This window comes from Buteo buteo, chromosome 13, assembly GCF_964188355.1.
Source record: "Buteo buteo chromosome 13, bButBut1.hap1.1, whole genome shotgun sequence".
Taxonomy (NCBI): Eukaryota; Metazoa; Chordata; class Aves; order Accipitriformes; family Accipitridae; genus Buteo; species Buteo buteo.
The window spans coordinates 35,524,904-35,537,103 of record NC_134183.1 but is presented as its reverse complement, the minus strand read 5'-3'; the positions used below and the strand labels follow the sequence as shown (position 1 = coordinate 35,537,103).

Below are 12,200 nucleotides of genomic sequence, written 5' to 3'. Positions count from 1 at the left end.
AAGATAACAACATAGATTTAGACATGCCAAAACAGACACACCAACCTTCCCAAGTGTTCAGAGCAACTCTGGGACCTTTGCCAATTGCTGTGTTCAATTCCTTCCTGCCCATGCACTGAACTGCCCTGCACTGCTGCCACACACACCTCCATCCCACACACCCACTCCTGCACGCTGGAAGCCACGGGCTTCCCATGGGCCTGAGCACTGCAGCATGGCCTAGTGCATGACAGCCTAGGAAAGATACAATGAAAAAGTATCACAAGTGATGTGGGTGAGGCTATGTGAGCAGCAGCAGCATCTCCCTTAGGTCCTATGCTAGAAGAAGAAATGGTTGTAACGCTGTCATCCTCCCTTCCATTCCCCTTCCCTTATGCACTGTAACCGTGTCCATCACTGAAGACAAGGCAAGAAAGTGGAGGATGACAGTAGGACAGCCCTAGTAATGCAGGTGTGCCACATTCTTCTCTCCCAGAGGGTGGCAATGCTCTGGTCCCCAAACATTAACCGTTCTAGACATTCCCATGGTGACTGGTAGGTGGTGTAAAGTTTAAATGGGTCAAACCTGCTTTCCCTGCCTCAAATGTCGTCTCCTTCTCAAACCTAGAGAGCAGAGCTATTTCTCTGCAGACAACTGAAACAACAGCTGTGAGATGAGATGAGATGGGGCACAGGCCACACCTCAGGAGCAGAGGGGTGCCTTCACCACACAGGGAGATGCTCCTCTATGTTAGGTTATATGCCAGGAGCTGACATGGCACAGAACATCACTAGCACATGTGCACTCATTGCCCCAGCTGCTAAGCAGCTTTTGCTGCTTACAGAGAAGCCAGAGGGAAGCCAGAGCAGCTGCCAGCACTGCACAGTGTAACAGTGAAGCCCCTTTAAATCCCACAGTAACCCTTAACAGTGAATCTGAAAGAGGCAGCACCGACCTCAGCACAATGCTCTTGTGAGCTACAACACACTCCTGCAGGGCAGAAGGGAGTGGGACTCACCCAGCCAAGCAATCAAGCATGCAGCAAGTCAGCTGCGGACCCTGCAGTCCACCTGACTAACACTGGACCTGTGCAGAGCAGAGACCTCTCTCTCTGTGCTCTTTTCACCCAGTACCAACAGCACTTCTGGCTCTGTCCCGCTCTCACCCTCCTACCAATCATTATTCCTCTCCCCTGGTCCCTTCTTATCCTCCCCCTCGCTGCCTGAATGCAACTGAAATGAGGCCTCCAGTACTCCCATCTCATAGTTGGCCTTATCTTTATGAGCAGTAATGACTAATAACGCTTGGCTCCATAACTGCAGCCTTCAGCTGAATTATCCACAGCATAGAAAAAAGTTTTAGAAAGGATTTGGCAGCTCAGCTAGCAGCTAACACAGAGCACAGGCAGATGGAGGCCTCAGACTTGACAAACCCAGAAAAAGCTTTCAGAAGGTACATCACTGGCCTCAGGGAGATCCCTGCAGAACTAGAGCTCCTCATCCAGGAAATGGTGGGCTCTGGTGCTTTCCATACACTGTGGCCACCTTATTCCTTTTTTAATCACGAGTGAAGCAATATACTCTTCCCTAGTTATGTTCTTGGAAACCACCACTGTATTTTTTTAGAGTTTCCAGAAATAATTCAATCCATAGCAAACTTCAGAATGGAAAATTTCACCCAAAGCCCCCAAATTTTGAAAAATCTGAACTCCTAAAACTGCTTTCAAAATGGGAAATGCTATTTTTGCTTAACTCTCAGCAACTCCACCTATGTAATACATAGAACTGTTCCCAGTTTAAACTGTCAAAGAAATGTAGGGGTTTCTGCTTTGATTTTTTGGCAAAATTTCAAAACCAAAAAATTTCTGGAGAAAAGGAAACATTAAAAATGTCATCTTGCAGGCTAATATGAATATGGCAAGGTCCCAGTTCATCAAACAAACTTCAACGTTTCCACTTTTCAGGGGTTTTACAGTAATGCTTTTCATTTAAAAAGGGAAAAAAGTGGTCATTCAAAATGTATTTTTCACTAAAACTGTTTTTCAGTGGCAGTGTGCAACCAGCCTCTGATTCCCTACTAGTAAAGAAAAGCCTCTGTTGGCTCCCTCCCCATTCCCTACTACTACAGAACTCTTTAACCCTGACCAATCCTGTCTTCTGTCAGAACACGTAGACGTGCCAACACCACAACACGCATGTACCATCCGTGTCCAGGTGAGTTTATGTGGGACTGTTGCTGCAGCCCTGCAGTCACGGCAAACTAGAAAGACCAGCAGTGATGGCTTTTTATAGAGGGACCATCAATACCCCAGACAAAGGTGGGAAAATATTCTTTTCCTCATCACCTGAGTTGATTAAGATTTGATCTTAACAAATCTTAACAAAGTAAAACACCTTTAAAAGTGGCATGTTTATTAAAAAACAAAGGCTATGTAGTTTGTTATTGTAGATCTTCTTGGGTAGATCAGTTTCCCCCTACCCATACAAATTCTTCTTCCATGTAGTTCTGCAATGCACTCATGATGATGTGTCCTTATCACGTCACTCTCCCTAGCCATAAAAATAATCCTACCATAAACCCAACCTGATTTCACCAGGAGCTCCAGCATGTGATGTCAGAAACAAAATATCTGTGCATACAAACACCAATTAAAATTTCAGTAACTAGGCAAATTAAGCTAAAATACCAGTATCTCTTGATGCAATGGCGCTCTGCTGCCTCTGCAGATCAGATGTTTCCAAATCATTCATGTTTAAGCACTGACTTTTGGGGAAGATGGGTTATAATCTGATCTTCAAAGCTTTAGCTGATTTCTAGTTGTGACTAAAAAGAAACAAACAAAAATCTCAGTTATAATGCTGCTTATACATGGAAGCTAAGAAGGCAGAAAGGGAAAACATCTAGTCTCAATGCCCTGGAAAGGCAAAAAAATGTGTCCACAAAGGGTTAAGCTAAAAGACCAAGCAGCCAAGTTCTCTGGAAAAAAAGAAATAAAATCAAATGGACAGTAAAGCCTACTTCCTCCATGCTAATGGAATTACAGAAATTATCATAAGAGCATGTGTCTGGGGATGGAGTGAATGATGCTCTGAGAGATAGGGCAAACAGGATAAACAAGCTCTGTGCCAAGACCAGCTGAACTGCACCCAGTCTGGTGTTCTTTCTCCCAGTGCTATCTCTTAACACAGTGCCAAATGGGCTCATCGTTTATCCTTCCCTAGCAGCAGGGAGTTAAGCACCTACTGGGTGCAGCCTCCTGTCCCACAGGGCTTCTCTCTTGTCATTTCCAAAAATGAGGGTGGAATCCCACATTTTTCTCTCTCCCCCTCCTCTCTCCACAAAGACTGCCCAGATGTGTGCAACAACCACTGCATGCATGAGCCTTGCATCACCTGGTTGTTCAAGGGGGGCACAAAAAGTGACATATAAGTTAACAAGGAAGCTGATGGGCACCTAGGGAATGAGCCACTTTGCAAATCATGATTTTATGATTGAACTTCAAACACAACTCCCCATTCTCCTACATCTCCTTCCCCTTGAACAATAAGGTTTCATGGGATCAGGCTGGGATCCTATGCTCTTATTTCCCTTCCCAAATTTCACCTTTCTAATCCATGGAAGCAGGAAAGGTCCAAAGACCATTTGGTCAAGTTTGATCTCCAACTCGTACCCCCGGCTTTTGCCAGATCCCAGCTGCTATGTATATCACTCTGGGCTTAGATCCTGTCAACAGTTGTACATGCCTTTAATTTCTCCTGGGAACAGCACATCCTTTTTATACAGTCAAGCACCTAGCACATGCACTTGCAAGATGAGAGACAGGCAGGAAAAAAACCTCAACATTAACAGCATAATTGGAAATTCAGGTCCCATGATCTCAGTTCACTGCTAAATCAGGCATCCCTAATGTCAATATCCATTTCAGCACAATTCAATTATAAGATTTTTATTAATTAAACTTCTAGTAGATTGGCATGAGCTTCCAATAGAGAAGAATCCTGTACAGCAGCTGACTAGAAAAATCTTTAGCATTGTCAGTTTACCAGGTTCGTTTATGCACCACTTCAAGGACTCTTGCCCGTTATCCTTGCCAGAAGACTGCTCTTTGCCTACAATAACATCTGTTTTGCCTGCAATTTATTTGCTGTTTCCAATGCTCTGACAGCCTGGGTAACTAGAAAGGGGGCAGCACAGCAAACCTCATGGGAGCTCACTGCGCAGAACTGTGTTCAGGGTCCTGCCGTCTGCTGCTTCCAGGCGTTTCACGCATCAGAGGAGCGGAGCTTTCTGTACTTCCTATGCTCATACAATCCTGGCAGCTAAGCTCATCATCAACAGCCTCTGTCGACAGGCAGTAATTCATAACACCATGGAGAGCATGCACACTCTCCTTTTAACTGCTGCTGTTTGCTTTCTCTGTCAAGGTGAGTGATCCTTAATTTGTTTATTCTTTGTTGATGAAGCAGGGGTGTTGAAAAGGTGAACAGGAGATGGCTTTGGTGCAAATTATTTCTAAGAAGTGCTGAAGCTCACTCCAAGCTAATGGATAAATGTACAAAATCCTAGTACAGCTCTTTTTGTTACATAGGTTGTTGTTGGGTTAGTTTTTTTTTTTTAAATTTCTCCTTGTAAAGTAGTTAAGTAGTCCTGATTCAAGATGCCAAACAGGACACACAAAGCCATTTTAACATTAAGAAGAAAAAGCACCTTACATCTAAAGGTGTGGTTTTACATATTGTAGAGAAGACCACAAGAAAGTGATAATATTAAACATCTTTAAATATGTGCTGCAAACAGTGCACCTTCTCTCTGCAGATATGGAAAGCACCAAAACATTTCAATAAAAAAAAAAATAATGCACTTCTCTAGATACGGTGGATGCTAGATTTAATTAGAGTGCTGGTGACATGTAAAAAGGCTGGCAATTTAGGATTGACTATAATAGAGAGTCATTAAAATCTAGCTTTAAAACTATTTACCTAAAAGATTTGGGAGTATTTATTCCAGGAAGTCTTGATCTGAGCAATATGAGATATCAATAAATAATAAGGGCAAGGCTAGCAGTTAAAAAAGTGTGAAAGAAATGTTTAATGTTTAAAACTAATTTTTTCATTAGCAAGCTGGCTTGAATGATTTTACTAATCTGAAAATAAAATTGCTCTCCAAGTGAACGGGGGGGGGAGGAAAAAGAAAGGGAAAACAAAAAAGCTTTTAGTTGAATACAGTTTCACATAAGGGGGAGGGGACCGTCTTGTCTTAAGGAGAGGGGAGCTCTTACAAAGATCAGAAAGTAACACATTCTTTGTGAAACACTACAGATCAGTCACCTGCAGATACTTCTGCCTCCCATCTCTTTCTCTACTGAAAAACAACTGTCTGGCAAAAAACCAAACATGTCCTTGCAAATATCTGTAGATTCATATTTGTGTTTCAAAGGAACTGTAGAGTATGTTCAACAGACTTTAGTTCTGTGGCTTTGCCAAATTCTCATAGTGTCATCCATAAATGACAAAACAGGCTTTCTTTTGTTTTTCAGTTAGAATGCTTGAGGATGTGTCGTCCAGAAGAGAGTTTAAGAGAAAGTCCTCTAAAAATAAAATGTCGTTGGCCTTTAAGTAGTGTGCAGCTGTCAGGATGGTTATTGCCTAGCTAGCTCTGAAAGTAAAAAGGTAGTGTGAAATACAGGCTCTCACACTTCATACCAAAACAGCTGAAAGACCTTGTTGTTTAAGTATTTCAGTTTGCAGCTTTTCTGTTGGCCACAGGGCACCATGAACAGCAGTTATCAGTGGCAAAACGGACAGTTGGAATATATACTAAATAAAAATTACTTAGAATAATAAACGAGTAATTAGTACATTTCTTTGAATGTGCTGAAAAGTCTTTGAATATAGTGGTAATCAATTTTTATTTCTTTTTCCCGTATTTTAACAAGCAGGCTGTTATCATCACTATAATCATGCAATCATGACTCAGGCTAGAAAGCAGAGTTCTCATTTCCTGGGAATCTTCCTATTGCAGAACCCTCTGACAGCTTACAAGCGGCCTGGTCTGTCGGGTTACACTTTTCCCTCCTTCTGCTCCACACCCCCGCAGCTTCGGCAGGTCTAGGGGACTAGGCCTGTGAGGGGAAAGTGCTTTTGTACCTCCAGTCCTTCAGTAACTCCCCAAAACTATTTTTTGAACCCATTTGCAGAGATGTGAGAAAAACTCTGTCATAGCATTGCCTTTCATTGCTTTTCTTCTGCCAGCCTAAGCGAAGGCCAGTCGTGACACACTACTACCCGCTTAGGCAAGGCTTGGCCTTTCCCCACACATCACACGGATGCTAAGCAGTTAATGCCCATCAAGACAGGTATCAAAAGCGGCATCGAGCCTCCACACGCGTGGGGCTGCTGCCTCGGAGGCTGCGCCTGCCCCCGCGGCCGCTCACTCCGCCGCGCCCTCCGCAGGCGGTGGCAGCTCCGAGGCTGAGCACCGGCTCTACGCGGCCCTCTTCGAGAGCTACAACCAGTTCGTCCGTCCCGTCAAGAACGTCTCGGACCCCGTCATCATCCAGTTCGAGGTGTCCATGTCCCAGCTGGTGAAGGTGGTGAGTACCCGCCCCGCCGGGCCGCCCACGGGCGACGGGGGGGGCCGGCCCTTCGCCCGACACACCTCTGTTTTCCAGGATGAAGTCAACCAGATAATGGAAACCAACTTGTGGCTGAAGCACGTAAGTAAAGCTCCCTGACAGCCCAGACGGCACCAACTCGCCTCCTCCCAAGCGCGGGAGATTCTCCCCAGTGCGGGCGGGGAAGACCCCGGCCCTCCCGGGCCGCGCCGGGGGCGGGAACAGCCGTCCCCTCAGCGAGGCGCCTGCGGGCTCCCGGGAGCACCGCGCTCACCAAGACAGGGCCAGGCCCCCCCTCCCTCGGGGCAAAGCCGCAGCCTAGGAAGGCATCATGGGCACGGGCGAAGCCCCTGGCGGCGCCCGGGGCGCCAGCAACGGCCACCCCCCTCAGCGATCGCCCGGGTGCCGCTCTCCGGCGGCAACGCCGCCGCGCTGCTGCCCCCCAGCGGCCCGCGGCTGCAGAGCGCTGAGGGACGCCTCCTGCCGCCCCGCTCGGGCACCCCCCGGCCGGAGGGGACGGGACGGGAGGAGGGCTGCCCGGCCCTCCGCGCCACCTAGCCCGGGCAGGGCTAGGGCCCGGCCCCGGCCGTCCGCCTGAGAAGCAGCACCTCCCACCTCGTTAAGGGACCAGCCACAAACACCGTCATCGTCGCCACCGACGCCCTCCACCTTTCTGCCTCACCGAGTCTGGGTGCTGCAGCATTTAAATACAGGCCTGGCTCGGGGCGCTGCTGTTAAAACTCAGGTTGGGAGTCGTCAGCTGCAGCCCTAACCCTCCTACACTTGGTAAGTTGCTGAATACTGTATTTTTGCTCTGAAGACTCCTAAACACGCTGTCTTGGCAGATGCCGACGCAGAGGAAGCAGCTCAGCGAGGAGGTCCCGCACAAACCAAAAACGTTGACTTCACTTTAAAAAGTCGTTATGGGTTAAAAATGCAATTACTCGCTGTTGCAGTCAGCTTAATTACCAGCTTAATTGCCAGCTTCAGCTTAACATTCAACTTTGTTAAACTGGGGTTTAACAAGCCCTAATGAACAAGGCTGTTACTTAATTGAGTACTGACACCCTGCAGCCCTTTCTAACCCACCTACCCAGGGTCCTTTATGCAATGCTCACACCTAGCACCAGAGCTGCCTATGAATTTGTTTTCACCATCTCACAGACGCCTGGCTTTTTGAGACCTAAGTTATTATTAAAGTCCTACACTCTCTGGCAAGAGAGTGCCTTATTCCTTCTTTCACCTTGTTTCAGCTACTGAGTAGACATTCCTAGAACATGGAGCCACACACATCTACATCATACCTAGACCAATAGGCCTGCCAACTATCTCCATGTGAATAAACACCAGACGTGCATGCTTGTTAAAGAAACATCTAATCATTGTAGTATCCAAAATAAAACAACCCTAGAAGTGGTATGACAGTGCTTCGTTTGAGTCTAGTCCATTGAATTTCAATTTCTTCACAAATCTAACAGACTCATTTCTTCTATAATTAGATCTGGAATGATTACAAGCTTCAGTGGAATCCAGCGGACTATGGAGGTGCTGAATTCATCAGAGTACCATCTGGCCAGATCTGGAAGCCAGATATTGTTTTATATAACAAGTAAGACTCTTACATATTTATCTTCTTAATTCATGAAGAAGGGGGGTGATGTTACTAGTTTTAAAAAAATCAGCAGCATGTTCACTGAATTAACTGAAAACCCCTGCTTTTCAACACACCCGTGTCCCACATCTCCCTAGTGCTGTACTCACCTTCGTGCCATCTACATCACCATCACTGGGCAGGAGCCAGCTCCTAACCAGGAGCTGCAAGTGGGCAGGCCAACATGAACTTTGCTTTTCCCCTTCACAAGCCCCCACTTTTACTATTCTTTTTTCACTGTCTACAAGGGAGGTGGCAAGAAGTTCCCTTAGACTGGAGAGTTCCTGTCTGTCAGTCAGACCTTTAACTGTAAAAAACCTGAAATTCTAGCTTTTTAGCAGTTTAACTCACAATTTGACACCTTTATAATAATAGTGTTGGCATATAAAAGCCACAGGTGAAGTTTACTTTGTATGTCAGTTTCTGAGACTGTGAGGAGCCAAACCATAATTAAATGGATCCCTCTGCTATGTAGGGAAGCAGTTCTCAGTGAAAGGGACTTCACTGAGATGCAAAACTTAGGTCTATGGAACAACAGCGATGTTTTTCTTTTCTAACTTCTTTTCTAACTGTGGCCTTAAAACTTTAAATTACCTTTTAGTTTTACTTTTTCATATAAACAACTGAAATTGTCACACAGATCATGTAAGATCTGTGTGATCAGGATAGTAACATGGGACTTAAAAAAATCCCTCACCAATTACACTCCTTATGCAAAGATGCACCTCAACCCTAATCCCTCTTTCATAGTTAATATCTGCACTGTCCACAGAAGAGGTGGAAATACCAAGACTGCAGGTATCCTCTTATCAGCCTGTGGGTTCTGATGTGCTTGATCTAGAATAGAATAGAACAAAATAGTTCAGTTGGAAAAGACCTGCAACAATCATCTAGTCTGACTGCCATTTGCAATCTCCTATTTGCTGTTTTGAATATTGATGGCACTGAGCCACGTTATTATAAGGGAGAATATTTCCTTTCAAATCCTCCATGGTAAATTTATATGGCTGTTTATTTCAATTTAACTATGCAAATTTATGACAGCCGCTGACTCAGTCCTGCACATGCAATTCAGCTCCACATCAACATGTAATTGCTGACTTTCCCAAACAGATTGAAGTGTTAATGTATATGATCTGAATGTATGAAACTACCTGGAGTAGTTGCCTTCTAATTTTTGTTATTTTTATTTGCTTTACAGTGCAGTTGGGGACTTCCAGGTTGATGACAAGACAAAGGCCCTATTAAAATACACGGGTGAGGTGACCTGGATACCTCCGGCTATATTTAAAAGCTCATGTAAAATAGATGTAACCTACTTCCCATTTGACTATCAGAACTGCACCATGAAGTTTGGTTCCTGGTCTTACGATAAAGCCAAAATTGACTTAGTTTTAATTGGCTCTACAATGAACCTGAAAGATTACTGGGAGAGCGGAGAATGGGCTATTATTAAAGCTCCTGGGTATAAACATGACATCAAATACAACTGCTGTGAAGAGATATATCCAGACATCACATATTCTCTTTACATTAGGCGTTTACCTTTATTTTACACTATCAATATGATTATTCCATGTCTGCTGATTTCTTTTCTGACTGTATTAGTTTTCTATTTGCCTTCAGACTGTGGTGAGAAGGTGACACTCTGCATATCGGTCCTTCTATCTTTAACAGTGTTCCTTCTTGTTATCACAGAAACCATACCTTCTACTTCCCTGGTAATTCCACTTATTGGGGAATACCTCCTTTTCACCATGATATTTGTAACTCTATCTATTGTCATTACAGTATTTGTACTTAATGTGCACTACAGAACACCCAAGACACACACAATGCCTGTGTGGGTGAGAACTATTTTCTTGAACTTACTTCCCAGGATCATGTTTATGACAAGGCCTGTCAGTGATGAAGAGAATAATCAGAAGCCAAAACCATTTTTCACTTCTGAGTTTTCAAACTTAAATTGCTTCAACAGTTCTGAAACCAAATGCTGCAAAGATGGCTTTGTATGTCAAGATATGGCATGCAGCTGTTGTCAGTATCAACGAATGAAGTTCTCGGATTTCAGCGGCAATCTCACAAGAAGTTCAAGCTCTGAGTCTGTAGATCCTCTGTTTTCACTTTCAGTTCTGTCACCAGAAATGAGAGATGCTATTGAAAGTGTTAAATACATTGCAGAAAATATGAAAATGCAGAATGAAGCAAAAGAGGTAAGAACATATTTTACTATTACTCAAACTGCAGATACCATTTGCCATTAGCATGTTTTGTGAGAAAAAGAGATCTAAAAAAAAAAGAAAGAAAAAGAAAAAAAGGACAACACAGACCATTATTTTATACAAGTAAATTACCCAAGCCGTATTACAAGTATGTGCAATTTTGAATGTAGATAATTTTGGGGAGCAGCTCTGTTGCACAACATTCTCTTTATTGACAACATATATACTGAGTGAAGCACATTAAGGTAACCACTGCTAGGGAAACATATTCAAGTATCCGTCCTACAAGATTAGGAGTGAGGATTTTCCACGTTATAATCTGAATAGTGGAATTTGCTGACTCTGTGGCCTTTAGGAAGTTACATTCTCCCTCCTGCAGCTTACTGTCAATAACAAAGAACATAAGAATGAATGTCCTTCACAGTGATGATGTTGCTTATTCTGCTGCTGCTGTAAAGTGCTGTAGCTAAATGAGACAACTGCTGCAAGATGGGCACCATCATCTGTCATAAAACTGCATCTTGATGCAATAAAAAGAAAAAAAAATTAAGGTTTTCTTTTTATCACGTTCCTCAAACATACTAAGAGCAGTAGCCACACCACCACAATCATCACTGAATTTAAATCCTCTGCAGTATGGCAGTTAAAGTTAGAATTAAGTTATTTTTTTAATGCTGAAATCAGAACTTCATTTAGAATTAGTTGGTACAGAAAATATGGGGTGGTTCTGCTTTTTTTAAGTCTGCCTTAACAAACAAGTTCTAAGCTAAAAAGCGCAAAATTTCAACAACAACAAATACATTATTCATTTATTAGCTTTCCTGAAGAAAAATGAAGTAAAAATTTAAATTGTAATCTCAAGAGTAACTAAAATGATCACCTAATGTAGTTACTATTAATATATAACATAGATAATACTTTAGTGTCACTCTTGTTATAATGCCCGCTGTAAAAAAAAAAAAAAGTTAGAAAAATCTGGGTTTTGGAAAGTTGGTTCCCTCTCTACGTGGAAGGTAAGGAGATGTATTTTACATCATGCATGAGAACAGTCAAATTTCAGTACTAGATAAGAAACATATCAAATAATTATACACCAGTTAACCTTTGCCTTTTTACATACTGCCTAAAGACCAGTAGGAGCAGTCTGTTTCAGTAAAGCTTTCTGGACAAAGCTGATCACCTAAGAATGTAAAGCTTTTCACTTTCATTTTTGACCTACAGAAGAGAATCTGTATCTCATGAAGTCCAATGGCTTGGTGAAAAACTTTTTGTGTTTGAAGTAGCAGCTTTTGGCTTTGCCACAAACAGCATATTCAAATAAAGCTTCTTCAAGATGAATTTATTTGTCAATTAAAACAGAGATATGCAAGTTGTGCATACATGAAAAAGACATCTACATATGGAAAAAAACTGTGCTTCCTATATAAAATAGTACTAATTGCTAAGGCAAGTTATTGATCTAATAAACATCCCTACTTGCTATTCAATTTATTTTTCAGATTCAGGACGACTGGAAATACGTTGCCATGGTAATCGATCGTATTTTTCTATGGGTTTTCATCCTGGTATGTATTCTAGGAACAGCAGGATTGTTTTTACAACCTTTGATGGCTGGAGATGAAATGTAAATATTAAGTAGTATGTTGTGAAATCAAATAAAACTTTTGCTAACCAACTCTGCACCCCCACCCCAGCACCTGGTGTCTCTTCTATGTGTAGTAGAATAAGGATCTC

At 43.1% G+C, this 12,200-nt stretch overlaps 1 protein-coding gene across 1 annotated transcript; it reads left to right on the top strand.

The window, feature by feature from the left end:
- The first annotated feature begins 4,222 nt into the window (after positions 1–4,222).
- On the top strand, positions 4,223–12,155 carry CHRNA3 (cholinergic receptor nicotinic alpha 3 subunit). The gene is made up of 6 exons (XM_075045577.1): positions 4,223–4,404; positions 6,433–6,572; positions 6,651–6,695; positions 8,093–8,202; positions 9,446–10,457; positions 11,966–12,155. Exons 1-6 carry the CDS (start codon positions 4,350–4,352, stop codon positions 12,092–12,094), a joined length of 1,491 nt encoding a protein of 496 aa, XP_074901678.1. The 5' UTR covers positions 4,223–4,349; the 3' UTR covers positions 12,095–12,155.
- Positions 12,156–12,200: the final 45 nt, after the last annotated feature.